Here is an 18,819-nt window from a genome sequence, read left to right as displayed (position 1 = left end):
ATGAGCAGACTGAAAGGTACCGGCTGCTCTTACCATAGATCGTATTGTTGAGATTCAGAAAGAATAAATTGCCATGAGTAATTCTTGGTCCATTATGATCAAGTACTTCATAACGTGTGTGCGTGTGTGTCCTTTGTGAATAAACAACTCTGTGTTTTGGCTCATAAACTCACGATGAAGCTGGTTGATCCCTTGTTTTTTTTTTCTGCTTACATTGACATCAGTTATTCACAGACAGAATTGTATTCACTAACTGTGGCGCTACTGGTAGATGATTCAGAAGTGTTTTTGAGCATTGACTCATTTAACTTCAGAGCAAAGGCCTGCATGTGACTGCACTCAGTCATGGGAAGAGGTTTCATAACTGTTTTGGTGAAAGTCCTGCCAAACTGACAGAACTGTCAACTACTTGCTACTTAAGATCACCAGTTTTTATATTCTCTGTCATTGTTAATCCACTTTACATTGAAATGTTGTCCTCAAATTCCTTTCAGATGCCTTCCAGGATGCCAGATTTGCCAGCAGCTTGTCCGGTAAGAGTTTTTAGGGTCATTGGTTCCCAGACAGCTACCTGACAGGATTAGCGGAAGAGGAATCTCACTAATTTGTTAATTTACAGCCCAAAAGCCTGGAGCAAAAATTCTTTCAGCTAGTAATTTCTGCAAACACCAATAGTCCTGAGGAAACAATTAAATTCCAGGCTTTGTGTGTCAGGTCTTATGGGTACTTGAGAACCAGTGTGTCTTGTTTTATGTAGTTGATAAACATGAGTAGATGGTTTAATTTTATTCTCTTGGGATTTTCAGCCTTTTCCCACAACAAGGTTTCTGCTTTAGTGACTCCTGACATACTCTATGGCAATGCATTTTGGTATTTTTTTTAGTTCAAAATAAAGAGCGCTGCCACAAACTCAGTATTGGTAGGACTAGGGTAGGGTACAGAATTTCCATACTAAAGTTTTTCTCAAGGCTCAAACATACTCGAGTGGAACGTCCGTGGAGGTCCGTGCAGAGTAAGTGTGGAAGCCCGCCAGACCAGTGGGCACTCTGCGTACTTGGTGTCACACAAAAAACCTCTTCAGTATATATTTTTCACATTGACCCGCGTTAAATGTAACACCGACCTGCATGTCACCGCCTGGTGAAATGGAGCTGAATAGATGGAGACGAGCTTTGAGGAGAAACAAGCAGACGAGCTACGAATGTACCGACACCTTTAAAATACGTCCCAGAAAGACTACAAGGACTAAAGAAAAGCGCTAAGGATTGTGGGAAATTTAGGATTTCACAGAAACTACTACGCGGTAGTGCACTCCCGGTGTGCTCGACTATGGAAGCTCTGAGTGCGGACATTAAGCATGGTGTCCGGTCCGCCTACATTCCAAAGGAGTATGTTTGGCCCTTTAGAAAACCATTCTGTTGATCACATAAAAAAGAAGCAGTTATTTCAGATCTGCTTTGTGTTTGCAAATAGCATACGGTAAATGCTTTTAGCTGTATAGTACAAATACACCAACAATGTGTCTGACTGCACCTTAGCAAACAAAACACTGTCACATCAATGGCCTAGAGGATGTACATGAACATTTGTGCCATCTTGTATGCTACCGTGCTGCTGGTGTAATTTAACACCTGAGTTCTAAAGCTGTAGCTGAGTCACAGGATCATCCACCCTCTTCTCCTTCTAATCCTGTTCACAGTTATGAAGGTTATCCCTGCTGACTCAGGGTGCAAGGTGGGTTACACCCTGTGCCTGGACAGGTGAAGAGTCCAGTTGGTCTACCACACAGGGATAGACTAGCACATTTACTCCCACGTTCAACATAGACTCCAATTAACCTTGCTCACATGTCTTTGGAAGCCTCACTGAAAGACATCAGCATTGCATTATCATTAATTAAATATCTAATCAAGGTAGGGTACGACCTGAATACAACGCCATGCAATGCAGACTATAGCAAGGCCATCACCCAAACAGACACTAACACAATGTTCACACTGCAGGTTTTAATGCACAATTACGATTTTTTGTGATCGTTCATATTGCATATTAAATGTGTCTTCAATCAGTTTGGAGTATGAACGGAATGCGACCCTGAAGTGACCCACATGTGCAGAAGAGGTCCTAAGGTGACTCATGAACCCGCAAGCACTTACGGTGTTTAAGGAAGTAAATATTTAGGCGTCCAGTGTAGGACTGTGCGTCCCATTGATTAATGTTCTTTCCAACAGAAGTCAGAACTTCATAACTTTAACTCAGAATTGACGTTTTCGCATGGTAATGATGTAGGATAGAAAGTGCCTCGGCTGTCCAGACTGGAGTTGCGTTGCAAAAAATCAGATGTGTATCGGATTTAGGACCACATATGAAAGTGACGTGGGTCGGATTTGAAAAAATCGGAATAGTGCTGTTCAGACTGTTTTTAACAGATCGGATACAGGTTGCGTATGGACAAAAAGATAAAATTTGGGTCGAATTTGCCTGCAGTGTGAATGTAGCCAAATGCAAATGTTTAGCGATTCCAATAAACTTTGCTTACATGTGTTTGGACCATGGAAGGAAACTACCAGTAGATAACCCAGCATACAAACATGAGGAGAACATGCAAACACTTGACAGTTCTGAAGACTCCACCCCTGTTGTCAATTTATAATAGTTACAACAATAACTGTGTTAATGTGTGCCAAAGGACTGAGGTGACCAACATGAAGAATGTGTTTTATCAGTCCCTCTATTTATTTAACAGTGTTTAAATCATTTAACGGAAAAAGAATGTTTTTCGTGACAAATATATTTTTGTTAATGTAACATCTGATTTTTTTTCTTTAGGAGAGTTCAAAAGCAGATTGTATAATCTTGTCCAAACCTTGTCTTCATTTCTAAGGTGCTGTTGTGGGCGGCTGGTGCGGCAGCATGCTGGCTTCACTGCCAGCCTGGCCACAAAATACTCAGATGTGAAGTTGGGTGAAAATGCCAATCTTTCCATGCCTGAGCTGGAGGAGTGGTCAGTGGAAAAACACACAGAGGCCAGTGCTACCGACGCCTATGGTGTCATCAACTTCCAGGGAGGGTCTCACTCATACAGAGCCAAGGTAGGAGTGCCACTACTTCTGATTGAGAGCTTTTTCTGGAAAATGTGTATTGTGTAAAAATAATGGATGGACATGGGGGTCTCAGAACATGTAGCTGGAAAAACATTTTAATATGGTCATTTAAAAATAAATAAATGAGACATGTTGATTTGATGGTACATATGAATTATTATTGATGATTAAAAAAACAATTGCACATCCATATATTAGTGTGATCTAATATGGTATAAATAATTAGTAGGACTGGGCAATATGGACCAAAACACAATATTTTTTTCTCAAAATGGCGATATACGATATAAATCTGTCTGACCATGAAAATTCAAGGTTAAATTTGCTAATGCAAACACGCCACACAGGCACATTTATTAACAGTTGATTTAGTTGATCAATTAAGGATTAGGGATGTCGGGCTTCTATGTTGTAAAATAAAGAAATTTTTGGACTTAAATGTTCAATTTTAAATATTCACAGGTATATTTTCCAGTATTGGATTTGGTTTGGATTGGATTTTCTAATATTGCGATGGCAGTCATGGTTACTGTCAAATAGGCATCATATTTAGAATCCCTGAGGTCCAAAACCATAGAAATGTTTTCATTTTAGTTATGTGACTTTTGGTTGATGAGTAACAGAAAAAAACAGTCTTTGAGCCATGTTGAATTGTATTTGTAATCCAAAATAAGCTATAAAACTATATATATATATATTGATATAGGTGATATTGTAATTTTCGATATCACCAAAATGGAAAACTCGATATATCTTGAATCTCGATAAATCGCCCAGCTCTAATAATTAGTCTGTTTGAAATATACAATAAATATTTTAGTGAAAGTGTGACTTTAGAGCTAAATATATGTCACACGTCAGCTTTTGTGTTTGTTTTATACTTTCCTGAAATCTGTCTTTGACTCATTCTCTTTGTGGGTGAACAGTATGTGCGAATGTCCTTTGACACGCGGCCAGAGAGCGTTCTACGGCTGATGTTGAAGGAATGGCACATGGAGCTTCCAAAGATCCTCATTTCTGTCCATGGAGGAGTTCAGAACTTTGAGCTCCATCCTCGCATTAAACAGTTGGTGGGCAAAGGTCTCATCAAAGCTGCTGTCACCACTGGGGCCTGGATCCTGACTGGAGGGGTTAACACAGGTATGCATCCATACTTTTATTTATTTGTGGAGAAAAATGTCCTTTGGTTTGTGTAGGAAATGTTGTTAAATTGTGGGAACAGGTTTTTACTAAAATGTTTTACATGAAATGACAGTGCTGTTAAGACTTTAAGGCTTGCCTTGGTTGAAGTTAGGCAAGTTAAAATGGTTGACCATCAAATAGTTTGAATTTTAAATATTTTATATTTTTTCACGTCTACATCATTAATTTAGTTTTTTTTTTTTAAAAACAATTCTTAAAAAAAAAAAATACAGGACCACATGATCCAAACTTTTTTTGTATTTGAGGACCCCCTAAACAGAACTCTCACTTGCACACACTCTCACTGACCTCTCAAAGTCTCACTCGCTCCACATAGCCGGGCTAATGCTGTTGCTAAAGCCGACGAGCTAATGGCGGACCCTAAGCATGTCATTTGGCTGTAAGTCGTGGCTAAGGTGTGTCTGCTGCCACAGCTGATGTTGTGGTCTGATAATAGTGTTTGCATCATTACTCAGAGGGTCAATTACCTACACCAGTGATTACTTTAAATACCCCCTCTGCCACCCTGATCAGTCGGGATGGTCTCCTGGCTCACAAATTACTGCTGAATGTGTGAGATCCATTAGCTGAGGATTGTGGTTTACAAACATCCCTGGAGACTAGCGTGCTTGTTGTGGACTAGCCTTTTGGCCATAATTACTTTGCTGTTTTGACCATTGGAGAAGGCACCGACTACAACTTTTAGATTTGTTTTGTGGAATATTTAGAGAGGCTGCATTTAATGACAGTTTCTGATCAAAATGTGGTTAATATATTTTTTGTTTATCCTCTAGGTGTGGCAAAGCATGTAGGAGATGCTCTCAGAGAGCACTGTTCAAGATCCTCAAAGAAAATTTGCACTATCGGGATCGCACCCTGGGGAGTCATTGAAAACAGGAATGATCTCATTGGCAGAGATGTAAGTTGTGGGAGTGTTGGGATTTTTCTGAATGTAACTGCTAATTTAGTCAGTATCTTTTCCCATTAAACTCAATGGCTTTTTGTTTGTACCCTGCAGATTATAGCTCCATATCAGACACTGTTGAATCCTCTCAGCAAACTAAACGTTCTTAACAATCTGCATTCCCATTTCCTCTTGGTGGATGATGGGACAGTGGGGAAGTACGGCGCCGAGGTCAAATTCAGGCGCGACCTAGAGAAGCACATCAACCTCCAAAGAATACATGCACGTAAGAAAAGCAGGAATACAACCTTAAACGTGACTCAGGTTGAGCCATTATTCTGCACCATATTTATTGTCTGTTGGACACTCAGCTTTTACATTTTTTTGTATTTGTAAGATCTATTTAACCTTTAAAGCTATAAACGACGAACAATTCTTATCAGATACAGACAGTGTAGGCCTTATACATCAATACATCAAAGATTTGCATGGAAAAATAGATGTAAAAAATTGAAATTGAAATTAAAAATGAAGTAAAAACACTTCTATGCATCTGTCTAGCTATAAGACTTCACACCCCACAATGCATTGCACTGAACTTTTCTAACAATGTTAATAAACAAGTGTTCACAGTGTACAACTGAACAAAGTTTAGAGCTGCAATGTCAACCTTATAACCAGTTTAAAGATTATAATGATATTTTTCATAAAATTTACTATTGGTTGACATTGGTTTTCAGCAATTTTATTTTTCTTTTCCCCCACATGTCTGTGTTTTGTGGTTTTGGGTTGACACATTAAAAGTAGGCCTAAAAATGTCATGGAAAGATATATAATTTGAACTAAAATTGGGTTTAGGGGAGGGGGCCTATATATATGTAATTTTATTTTACTGTCAGATATTGACATAAAGCTCATATCAAACATCCCTATCTCACTTAGCTTGAGAATATTTTGTCTTGTCTTAATTTTGTTAATATTCATTCTTAATCTATAAGGTTTAATATTGTCTGCCCAACTGAGGTTGCTTTGTAGGAATCAGTGTTACTCTTGGTTAGCGTTAGTTAGCATTGATAAATATCTCAAATACAGTATTGGTCTACAGCAGATCTTGCATGTTTTTGTTGTTTTAATATGCCACAAACAAAATGTTAAGATTTTTTAAATAAAAATTTATGTAATGGTACAACTTGGATTGGTGAGACAATTCTGTTAAAATAATTGACTGGTTAGTTCAATATTTGTCACAGTTCATAGCACTTTTAATCTCACTGTTAAATTCATTGATTTATTCTTTCTGTTATATGATGTAGTTAGATATCCCATGCATTTTACACTTTGCCTGTGTTTGGTGAAAGCTGATAACAGCCAGACAGGCTTTATCATGGTCGTCCTCTCTCACATGGTCCCATGGGTGTGACGTGGGTGTGACATGTCTTATGTGATTGCCCCTTAATGAAACACTATCATAATGTTGTGTAAAACTCCCACTGTTTCCTTTCTCTCATAGGTATCGGTCAGGGTGTACCAGTGGTAGCGCTGATATTCGAGGGTGGTCCTAATGTTATCCTCACTGTGCTGGAGTATCTCCAGGAAAGTCCCCCCGTCCCGGTGGTGGTGTGTGAGGGGTCCGGCCGAGCTGCTGACATACTGGCCTACGTCCACAAGCAGACTGAAGAGGGGGGGTACGATGAACCCACACACATAAGAGAATAGATTTATTAAACACTTTTTTTTGTTTGTTTGTTTTAAAGGCTTATTTATATTGACTATTGATAAATAAAACTGGTAAATGATTTTACTTTTTTTTATTGAGGATGCATTCAAATATCATGTAGAAAATGTACTTCATATGGGTGTATTGAGTATTATTAGAAAAATGTGATGATATTAATATGAAACATTATATTAAAGCTGCAATAAGGAAATTTTTGTTGGCATAATTTGGTAAAAAAATCCATAATCATCTTTGAGCATATAGTCATCAAAGTGTTCTAAGTGCACAGTGAATCTATTCTCCTTCTCCTGGCCCTGTAAAATGTGAGTTAACTCATTCAGTGCCAGCCATTTTCAGATTTTCTACCCCCCTCAGTGCCAGCCGTTTTTGAGCATTTTGACTGATTTTAAAGACCCACAGAATATTTTCTACTATGACTATCTGAAATCTGACACCAGATTCCGAAAGATTGAAGGTTCTACTTTAATCAAAAAACAAAGAATTTCTTTCTGGCTCGTTTCGTTCTTTTGTAATCAGCCGTTGAATAGAGCAAGTTTTACACTAATCTTCAGTTTCAGAGCAAAAAGCTGAGAAAAAAAACCTTTTTCTAAAAAAAAAACCCTGTCAGTGACTTTAAAGCTATTTTTTTGCTTTAGTGACAACTCTAGCATCTGAACATTGTGTCCTTATATAAAACACTGAGACCGGGCTTTTGATGGCAAAATTATCATTTTGCTATCTATGTCAGAGTTGAATGGATTTCTTACTGTATTTTGGCTTTCCTCCAACTTTCTCTCCCATCATGCTGCACACACGCAACTTCCTCTTCCTCTGGACATGCAGAGTGTCACTGTGTTCCCCGTTCTTTTTATCGTTTTATCTCACCATCGCCACACTAACCATGAGTTCCACACATGCTCTGGTTGAGTGTGCGCTGCTGGGAACGTCAACTTTCGTACGTAGCGCCATTTTCTGTCTCATAAACGCCTTCCCTCCTCTCCCTCTTAGCTCTGCTGAGCATGGATGATTTCTCATCCAAAGGTGCGCTGCTACCTCCTACATGTCACCTATTATTTTGCTATTTGGCTTAATAATAATATAATATTTCATTTTATTTATAATTCACTTTACATCTGACACCAAATCTCATAGTGCTACATTGGACGACACTGATGGATCTGGTAGCAGGACCACACCTAGTGGTGGGGGTCGGGAATATTAACCCTGTAGAACCTATGAAAAATAAACAGGTACAACCACAGTGGCTACTACTAGCTTGCTGTTAGCAGAAGCGCTGTACCCAGCATTAGGTTGGTTAAACAAGGCTAAGTTAAATGGGGAGTAGTGCACACACGTCACACATGCCGCCCTCACCCTGAAAAAGAAAAAAGCTCCTGTGAAAACGCTACCACCAAACACTAAGGGCTGTCAACAGAGACAGTACGGGTGCAACTGAGTTGCTACCCCATGACGTAGTACGTTAGGTCAGGCGGACACACACGCTAACCGTAACACAAATAAACTCAACTATCCTGAATGTGGCGGAACACACTACCATCAATAACAATAGAAAAACCGTGAAAATCAAAACTGAGGCGGCGACCAACCTTAGTTATCGCGATCCAAGGAGAAATGCCGAACTCGCCCTTGGAGGGCGACTTTAGAGACACAGCTCTGACAACAGTCACAGGGCTACTAGCGACAAGCTCAATTTTCAAGCTACGTTGATAGTCTAACATCTGTGAGCGAGAGGATGAAAAGGAACAGATCCTCTGACACCTGACGATATAGACCTGTAGTAACATCAGGGGTCACACATGACTTTCAGGATGGATGAAATAGAATGACATTTATAAATCCAGGAATGTGATGCTTCTAGAATGTGGATGTCAGCCAATCAGAGAACTTTCTACAATCACGTTTGCTTCATGAGCTGTTTTGGTGTTACTATTTGCTTCTCAACTGAAGTCAGGCGCGTTCAGCTACCATCGGTAGTAAAAGTGCAATGACGGACCTCTCAACAAAAGTCTCCATAACAGCATTAGACGCAACAGTTACATGGCAAATCAAGCAGAAAAAGACAGACCGAGATGGAGAAGCAACAGTTTGAAGGCACAAATAGGACTGCGTAGGATCCGCCACACACACACACACTGATGTCGGAGAGAGTGATAACAGACAGGATAAATTGCCTGTAAACCAAGAGAAGATTATTCAAGGTGAATTAATTTTATAGTCTGGATGTGAAGTGATGGTTATCAGTCCACTCAGACCGGCAGGCAGCTGAGATCACAGCCTGTGTGTGTGGTTGTGGCGGGGACGAGCCGACGGCCGCAGCTCAGGACAGTAACTACAGAGTGATACGTGCAGTCATGTTAGAGTCTCTAAAACACCTGGAAAATCTCCAATAACACAAGATAAAGTCCATACACTTATCAGTATGTCTCTATTGAGAAAAAGTTGCTAAGACCGTTAACAAAAGATACCAATATGGGGGGTTGAGTTTCAGTTTCAATACGGAGCGGAGAGAGGATTCTGCAAACTGCAGCTTTAAGGGGTTTATGTGAACCAAACAAATACTGAATTTGTATGATGCTATAAAAGAAAAATATTCTGGCCAATTTAAGTTTCTTATTGATTTTTTCCTTCTACCCCTTTTCCCCCCCAAATCTTAGCATTGTTGTTGCTGATAATCTATTCTTTTCCTAGAGTGCTTTGTTTTTTCCCGGCAACAAACCAAAAATTTACTTAGCAGTTATATGAACAAAAAAGACCATTAGCTTGTACCTATGCCCTAAAATTGTCTTAAATTTTGTTAAGTTCAACCTTCACACATTAGATGCAGTAATGTTAGTGGTTTATATTTAATTCAGTATGCCATGATATTGTTTCTTAATGGTTTTGTTTTTTAACAATGTGATTTACTTTTCTTATTTTGTAGTGGTCTCCCAGATGGAGTGGAGACGGACATTATTGCAACCATAAAGAAAACCTTCAACTTCAGTCAGAGCGATGCCATCCACCTCTTTCAGACTGTAATGGAATGCATGAAGAGCAAAGAATTAGTAAGTATCAGCAATATTTTACATTTAATTCTCCATTGCTTTTAAAGTTATGTTTTCACAGGATCTTTTTAATTATTTTTATTGTATGTTGGAAACTTGTATTATATTTTTATTTGTATTTTTTGCAAACAGATCACTGTGTTTCACATTAGCTCTGAAGAAAACCAGGACATTGATGTCGCCATTCTGAGAGCTTTACTCCAAGGTTAGTCAACAACTTTTCTCTAAGTCCTGTTAATCTTAGAGTGAAAGTCCTGTTAACTTGAATCGGGTTGTTTATTAGCTGCGGTCAGATGCCAGCCTTTCAGGGGTCAGGATTCCTGTACTGAGTAGTCTTTTCATTCAGACATTGATATGCTTTGAGAAAACTTTCCCCCTCCCCGTGTCCCCCTTTCTCTCTGTGCAGAGGAGATTAAGTTGCTCATATTCACTTGAACTTCTATTCTAACACTGTCCAAACTCACACTCTATGACTAAAGTGTGTATTTAGGCTATGCTAGCAGTACGCTCTGATGCAGATGAATTGAGACGATTACAGATAAAGGGCGATCTAGCCCTTTTGTTTAATTGGAACAACACCTTTTTATTAATTAACCATTTACCACATCTTTTTACTCTAGTCCACTTGATTTGTATGGAAGTAACTCCAGCTGATCAACAGACCAGAAAAACAATCTTCTTTTACTTTTATTTAACCAGGACGGTCTCATTGAGATTTAGGAACTCTTTTTCAAGAGTGCTGGAAGCAGTTTGGTTCCCACAATAATGGCCTACAGTGGAATTGAACTGGCAACCCACTGGTCGAAAATCCACTTCCTTTAGCATTAGGCTATCACTGCCCAATTTACAGATCAAAAAGTTCAACTCTTAAGCGCTTAAACTGCTCGTGGGTGAAATGCACACAAGGGCAAATGTTTGTTTGCCTCAGGCACAGCCAGGCCGCCTCTCATCCTCTGCACGACCCCAGTGTACACAGACCGTCGTGGCTTTAACAAAGGACTCCATGTTTCAGAGATGGGATTTCTTTAGAAGGCTCCAAAATGACTGGAATCTAAAAAGAGGATGGCTATTAATTGACTATTTGATTGAGATCCCTTCTAAAGTGTGCTTTGGCGGATTAACGTTGAAGAGATCAAGCAGAGCTTTACTCTCTAGTTTAATCTGATCTGTTGCTTCATTATATCATTATATATATATGGTGTATAAATCTGTGAATGGGTTTGGTCCAGAATACATCAGTGACATGTTAGTCAGGTATGAACCCAGCAGGTCTCTCAGATCTATGGACACAGGTCAGATAGTGGAGCCCAGAGCTCACAGTAAACATAGTGATGCTGCTTTTAGTTGTTATGCTGCAAAGAAGTGGAACAAACTGCCAGCAGAGCTGAAGTCAGCATCCAATGTGAACATTTTTAAATCAAAGTTAAAGGCACTTTTTTTCTCTACTGCATATGATTGAGAGAGAGATTTTTTGTAATGTTGTTGATGTCATGATGATTTTACTGATGATTTTAATTGGTTTTTCTGATGATTTTAATTGATTTTACTGATGATTTTAAATGGTCTTATTGATTTTAAACAATTGAATGTTTTATCATGTAAAGCACATTGAGTTGTCTTGAGTATGAAATGCGCTATACAAATAAATTTGCCTTGCTTTGCCTTCATTAGAGTGTCATTGACTATTATTGCCCTGGCTCGGCTCGATTAACCCCCTCTATACCTGAAAGTTGTCTAACAGGAAATACACGGTTAATAAGGCTTTACTTTAAAGTTTCTAGATCCAAACACAAATTAACCAGATAGATGTTGACCTCTTTGTTCACCTATGCATTGAAACATCTTCCTGACTGTGTTTCAGGCACAAACGCAACCGCCTTCGATCAGCTTGTCCTGACTTTGGCTTGGGATCGTGTTGATATTGCCAAGAACCATGTGTTTGTGTACGGACAACAACTTGTGGTAAGTGTGTGTGTGTATGTGCGTATGCTCGTGCCACAGATAGCAGCAATGTTTGCTCAGATTAAACTGAAAACCTTTGGACTTAACCAAATTGACCTCTGAATAGCTGCTGACCATGGTGTTTCCTGCAGAGCTTGGAGGGCAGGCACAGGCATGCTGCCATCAACTGCTTGTGTTGACTGTAACATGAGTCCTCCTACACTGTCTTCATTAGCAGCTCCTATTGTCTTTGTTTGTTTTAAAAACCAATGACTATAAAAAGACCAATCTTCTCTATGGGGTAATTTCTCATGGTATTTTTATTTAATTCACTTTTTAAATTATTGATGTTAAGCTCCAAAATATGCTTCAAACCAGCTTATATACTGTATGTCAGGGTTGGGGTCAAATTCATATTTCAGTTACAATTACATCTTCAATTATTCATGTTCAATTATGATTACAGTGACCAGCATTTTTTTCCAATTACAATTAAAATGACAATTGTTTTTTATCCTCAAAGTCTATTGCAATTACATTCATAATTACTAAAGTTCAATTTCAATTAATCACAATTACTGAGCCTGAAATAAAACACCTGATAAAAGTGAACCTTCTTCTTATGATAACGGGTCAGTTTGACCCATGTTTTAAATCAGCTGTAAAATGTAGTAAAAAATAGTATTATCTAATTTTTTTCTATTTTCTATTGGTTACCTTGTTAGGCTTACTAATCAATGAAAATATAGCTTCTAATATTTATGGTGAAGGCATGTGAGTCTTTTGTGTCACGATACCCATACAATGTGTGTACTCTTTGTTCTTTGGTTATTTTGTTTTACTGATTTAAACCAAAACAGAAATGCATAAAAACCAGATAAGCAGCTTGTTTCTTTTTTGTTTGTTTTTTAAAACTTATTCTGTTTGAGTTATTTGGATATTTACAGGGAAATTAGAGCGAGAACTAAAGTCCGCTGCACCTGGTTTTGCTCTTCAGGCACTGGACCAGGTCTCCACACACAGTAGGACTGTTTAGTAGGGATGTCCCGTTACAACTTTTTCACTTCCAATTGCAGTCTTGAGTATTGGCCGATACCGATGTTGTCCCGATGCGATATCAGCACAAATCATACATACTTTTATTACTTATTTTGTAGTGTGGAATGTTAGAAAAGGCTTGATCAAGTGATGTTACTGATAGAACAATAGTAAAAAAAAAATAACTGAAGTGAACTTGAATTATTGACTGTCAGTATATGGTGGGATCAACTGAGGGCGGGGACAAAAACAGCAAAAACTTCAGAGATTTTAGATGCAGTCCGATAAAAATCCGATATTTCTTTTCTGGCTGATTTCCGACCGATATCAATATTGGTGCGGGACACCCCTACCATTTATTTCAGCAGTTTTCTGGTCCTGCTCATCTTTTCATGCTGTCTATGGATGTTTCAGCTCTTAAAAACCTGCTGACATTTGTTTTGTTTTGCGGTGTTACAGTCCAAATAGTATCCAAATAAACTGGTGACTGACTAGCGACTGTGAACTGGTGTGAGGAACAATAGATGTTACAACTTCTAACATTTGACACTTTTGCAACAACATTTACAGCTTTTTTGAGGCCAGTAAAAATAATTATTTTGCATGTTATTATACCTTTAGCCGCTAACAGCAGCCGTCAACACACACGGAAGTTGATCACAAGAAACACGGAACACCTGTAGATTCATTGCACCACCTCTGGTGTGCATGTTTTTGGTTTTGATTTATTTATGTATTAACGTTTCAATTCACCAGTAATGTGACTTATGCACCCAGTCACCAGTTTTTCTGGATACTATTTGGACTGTAACACTGTTCGGTAAGGTTGTCAGATATTCACAGATTCGGACTTCCAGCATCAATTACTCTTTAACAATGGTCGTCATCAACACACAAATTATGCCTCTGCCATCAGTGTGAGGTGGACCACATGCTACAAACACAGCAGAGTAAAAGTCCATCTGTCGGACGTTCTTTGTGGTGAGATTAAAACGTGAAGCTCTCGATCTAGTTTCCTCATAATTATCTAAATATCACACAAACAGAACAAAATTATTTTTAAAACTGAAAAACGCTGCTTATTTGATTTTTCTGTATTTTTGTTTTGGTCAGTAAAACAGAATAGCCACACTGTTTATTCGTTATTTTGATTTGGTTATAAAACTGAATAACTAAAGAACAAAGGGTACACGGATTTCATAGATTTAAATTTGTTTAAATGGTAAAATGTGGGAACGCTTGATATGAAACATAATTTAATAATTAACTACATGTGTGTAGAACTGTACATAGAACTGTAACATGGTTCCCCAATTTAGCGTTTTTATAGAATTTTCATGACAATTACAAAGCAATTATCTAAATTCAATTGCAATTTAATTACTATAACGACCGCAACAGATTTTTAAAATTACAATTATGATTACACCATAATTGTAATTAATGATCAATTACACAATTACAATTTACCACAACCTGGTTGTATGTTGTAGGTGAACTGTTTGGAGCAGGCTATGCTGGATGCACTGGTGATGGACAGAGTGGACTTTGTGAAGTTGCTGATTGAAAATGGCGTGAGCATGCATCGCTTCCTGACAATCAGTCGGCTGGAGGAGCTCTACAACATGGTAACAGCTCACACGAGCAAAGTAAAGGAGCTGGATGTGTGTTCTTTAGTGTTCATGTTGATTGTCTTTTTTTCTAGAAACAATCTCCTAACAACCTCACTCTCCTTCACCTGGTTCGAGATGTTAAACAGGTAGTCGGTCTAACATAAGCTGCTTTTAAAAAAAATTTCATTGAATGAGTTGATTTTAACTTCTGGTTGTGATGCCTTTTTTCAGAGTCACCTGCCTCCAAATTATAAAATCTCTCTGATCGATATCGGCCTGGTAATTGAATTTCTCATGGGCGGGACTTACAGGAGCAATTACACCAGGAAACGCTTCCGAATCATCTACAACAATCTCCATGGCAGCAGTAGAGTGAGTGTTTTCTTGTTTGTTTTTTACCCCAGCCCGTTTTAGAGAAAAATGTCCTATACCATACTGCAATTTGACAGTGGATTGCCTCGTATGTTTGTATTTATTAGGGGTGGAAAATCACCTGTTTCCTGATGATACAATATGATATGGACTATTTGGACAACGGTTCAATATTTGTCGATGTCAAAAAGTCAACAATGATGATTCAGGGGCTTTCGATTGATTAATGACAATATTATTCATGCATTTAACAGCATTAGTTACATTTCACCTAAATTTAGAATAAAAAAAATGTTTTGCAAATTTGAGTTTTTAAAAAACAGTAGTTTTTTTGGACTTTTTCGCATTCTGTCCTGGGTTACCATAGCGCAATGTGAGCCCGCCCCCTCTTTGTTTACATTTGTCTACCCTTTGAGTAGCTATATGTGTTCCACAGGCATGTTTAATTTTTTATTCGCATTATGCTGAGATGCTAAGGGAAGAGTTTTTTTTTTTTTAATTGCAATGTTATATGTTATAAATATGTAGTTATCTGATTTCTTAATCAGAAAATTTAAGCTACTGTGAAGTTGCTGTTGCTTAAACCTGGGTTAAAGCTTGAAATTTTTGAATGACAGAGCATCATTTATTTTTTATTTTGGGATTTTTCTATGCATTTTAACTCTTGAGGACAATCACAGCAATAAAGCTGCACTTTTGACAATATATCTAATGTCTGCAGTAATTTTTAAGTACATTGAAAAATCGAATCGAAACTCTAATTTTTCTTTAAAAATCGGATTTTTTTGTTTTGTTTAGGCAAAATCGCCCAGCCCTAAGGGAGAGTATAAAAAGAGAGGGCGGGCAGTGTTACACCTAGGTGAATGGGAAGGGAACAGGGAAAAGGGAGTCAGTCTGGTGACAAGTGTGGAGTTTTAGTTTCCATCATATTGATGGGATTGTTGCTTAAGCAATCGTTATATCACTCTTAGCATTTATAACCCTATAATCAAAGGTCAGTTTCCATAGCTATTCTTGTCCTCTCTGCAGAGGTCTGGGCGCCACCCAGCAGGTCCTGGGTCTCACTTGAGGAAGACTCATGAGTCTTTCAGCATGCAAGCTGACAAGAAAGAGAAGACGAGGCACAATCACTTTATCAAAACTGCACAGCCATACAAACCCAAGGTAAACTCTTTAGAACACAGTTAGAAATTAGTTAATTCAGATGGCATCCTGCACATTCTTCCACCTTCCTCATTGATCTGAAATTCTATCTCAGCTGGAGTCGGCCACGGAACAGAACAAAAAGAGAAGCAAAGAGGAGATAGTGGACATAGACGACCCAGAGACGAGGCGTTTTCCCTACCCTTTCAATGAGCTCCTGGTTTGGGCAGTGCTGATGAAGAGGCAGAAAATGTCTTTGTTCTTCTGGCAACATGGAGAAGAGAACATGGCAAAGGCACTGGTGGCCTGTAAGCTCAGCCGTTCAATGGGATACGAGGCCAAAAAGAGTGACGTGGTGGATGACACCTCAGAGGAGCTCAAGGAATACTCCAAGTGAGTGTATCCCAAAATCTTGTTCTAAATTAGGAAAAGGGTTTGTTAGAGAATGTTAAACTAAATGTAATATTGGTTCTCAGTGAGTTTGGGACGTTGGCTGTGGATTTGCTGGAGCAATCGTTCAGACAGGATGAAACCATGGCCATGAAGCTTCTGACGTACGAGCTGAAGAACTGGAGCAACTCCACCTGCCTGAAGTTGGCCGTCTCCTCTCACCTGCGGCCCTTTGTCGCGCACACCTGCACCCAGATGTTGCTGTCAGACATGTGGATGGGAAGGCTGAACATGCGCAAGAACTCCTGGTACAAGGTTCATGTTCCATCTAGGATTTATTTTTCATTTCTCTTCATGATTACTCAATCTGTCTTCATTACCTGTAGAGGTTCTGCATCTAGTTTTACAAAAATGTGTTCCACATCTTGTCCAGGAAGCTTCAAAACAAATGTAGAAGTATTTTAGATGTTCAGTAAAAACTATTATCAAACAGGTCTAATGGCTTTTGGTAATTCTACCAGAGTTACCATAACTCAGGATTGCTGAGAACCTGTAAAAAATAGCTTTGCGATAAGATGAACACTAATTCCAAGAACAAGTAGTTTTTGTCATTTTTTAAGAAAGAAATGAGTTTGTTCTTTGTAGCAACACTATGAAATTACCAAAGGAACAAATGGATTAAAATGAAAATAAATAATGTTACTAGTCCCATCATAAACATTGTATGTATATACATGTGATTTATCTCAAATCTGAGCAATTTATGTAAAAACAAGATGGAAAAACACTGCTATGGAGATAATTTACTGAAAGAACCAGAGGCCCTTGTGGAGCCTCATACTCCATAATTTTTAATAAATGACAATATTGCTTAATTTTCAAGTATCATCTGTGCCTCAGGCCAACTAAATATAAATTAGACTGATGGATTATTCTGCTGAAGTCCTTTTGCATTGTAGTTGTTTGTAAGTACATACACAAAGCAGACCTCATTTTCTCATATACTGTAAATATTAGTAGTAGAAGTACAGTGTGCAACCTGGACTAATGCCGTACTAAATACAAAGGATTGACGAGGCTAATATAGGGACACCCACCCACTTGAGTTTGTATGTCCTTGTGTCTCCAGGTGATTTTGAGTATTTTGGTGCCCCCTGCGATCCTGCTGTTGGAGTACAAATCTAAAGCTGAAATGGCCCACATTCCTCAGAGTCAAGATGACCATCAGATGACGATGGAGGACAGCGAGCACAATTTCCAGAGCATTGCTGAGGACATCCAAATGGTTTGATATTATCGTGTCCTTTTTTTTCTGCGTTTCTAAATTCAAAATCCATCAAAAGTTTTAAAATGGAGTTAAAAACAACATTTGCTTCCAAGGCAGCTATGAAATATTTGTCCAGCAGTGTCCTGTTGCTGTGCTCAGTCATGCCATGTTGCATTAAAATCCCTAACACTGCACAAATGTACTAATATGAATATGCTTTAGTGGGGTCAAACATTTTTAGGGTCTTGTGTAATAGATAAAAGGTTGATAAATGAACCAGAAAGTTCATTATCTTTGTTACATTTGAATCATTGAAGAAATACTGCATTAAATGAATCTTTCTTTCGGCCATTGCCTACAAAAAATTCACAGGTTTTTTTTTTCATATTTAGAGATTAATCAAAATATCTGATTATTGATTATAATTTGATTATACCACTGGTATGTCCAAGTCATGGTTGGAGGACTTTTCTATTGAAAAATAAATACATGCCGAACTAGAAACGATGCGTTTCTTGCATATTGAATGAATGAAAGAACAATTATATTTATTTTGGTTAATATATTGGTAATTGCATTAAAATACAAACAAAATGTATTGAAAAATAAAACAAAAACAAAAAAGGATCTATTATCTCAACTTAATATTCATGAAAATTTTTTTTTACTTTAGATGTTTTTTTTTTTACTTCGTAAAGAAAGTAAATGACATAAATTAATCATTGAGACCATTCCACAATTTTACAACCACAGCAGAAATACATCTCGACTTCACATTTGTCCGCTTTGTTGGATATTGAAAATGATGAATACCTCTTAAATTATATTTACTTCTTCTTACTTTAAAGAAGTCTTGAATACTATAGTGAACAATATTATTTTTTACTTTATACATTATTGATAATGTTTTAATATATGCAATATCCTGCATTTTTAAGATTTTTAGTTGAATAAATAACGTTTGACTAATGGGGGAGCCTTTTAGTGTTGGCCTCTTATAAAGTGTTTTGGGGTTACATTTAAATCCTTTTATAACATGCTGGTTCTAATCAAACTGGCATTGCTTAAGTCCATCTTTGCCCC

The 18,819-nt window shown here is 38.0% G+C and overlaps 1 protein-coding gene across 7 annotated transcripts in view; it reads left to right on the top strand.

The window, feature by feature from the left end:
- The window catches only part of trpm7 (transient receptor potential cation channel, subfamily M, member 7), a 52,100-nt gene that overhangs the window by 9,884 nt on the left and 23,397 nt on the right, over positions 1-18,819 (top strand). For 6 of the 7 annotated variants that reach the window (XM_028443091.1, XM_028443089.1, XM_028443090.1 and 3 more), the window contains exons 3-18: positions 495-533; positions 2,885-3,092; positions 4,031-4,244; positions 5,081-5,205; positions 5,305-5,476; positions 6,701-6,875; positions 9,849-9,972; positions 10,105-10,177; positions 11,834-11,934; positions 14,445-14,579; positions 14,657-14,710; positions 14,796-14,936; positions 15,966-16,100; positions 16,195-16,472; positions 16,556-16,784; positions 17,599-17,754. In XM_028443091.1, coding sequence (XP_028298892.1) covers positions 495-533; positions 2,885-3,092; positions 4,031-4,244; positions 5,081-5,205; positions 5,305-5,476; positions 6,701-6,875; positions 9,849-9,972; positions 10,105-10,177; positions 11,834-11,934; positions 14,445-14,579; positions 14,657-14,710; positions 14,796-14,936; positions 15,966-16,100; positions 16,195-16,472; positions 16,556-16,784; positions 17,599-17,754 — 2,359 coding nt within the window. Of the gene's footprint in view, positions 1-494; positions 534-2,884; positions 3,093-4,030; positions 4,245-5,080; positions 5,206-5,304; positions 5,477-6,700; positions 6,876-9,848; positions 9,973-10,104; positions 10,178-11,833; positions 11,935-14,444; positions 14,580-14,656; positions 14,711-14,795; positions 14,937-15,965; positions 16,101-16,194; positions 16,473-16,555; positions 16,785-17,598; positions 17,755-18,819 lie in introns of those variants that run through there. The other variant, XM_028443096.1, reaches the window with a different exon arrangement.

This window comes from Gouania willdenowi, chromosome 3 (genome assembly GCF_900634775.1).
Source record: "Gouania willdenowi chromosome 3, fGouWil2.1, whole genome shotgun sequence".
Lineage (NCBI taxonomy): Eukaryota > Metazoa > Chordata > Actinopteri > Blenniiformes > Gobiesocidae > Gouania > Gouania willdenowi.
This window is presented reverse-complemented; position numbering and strand designations above follow the sequence as displayed.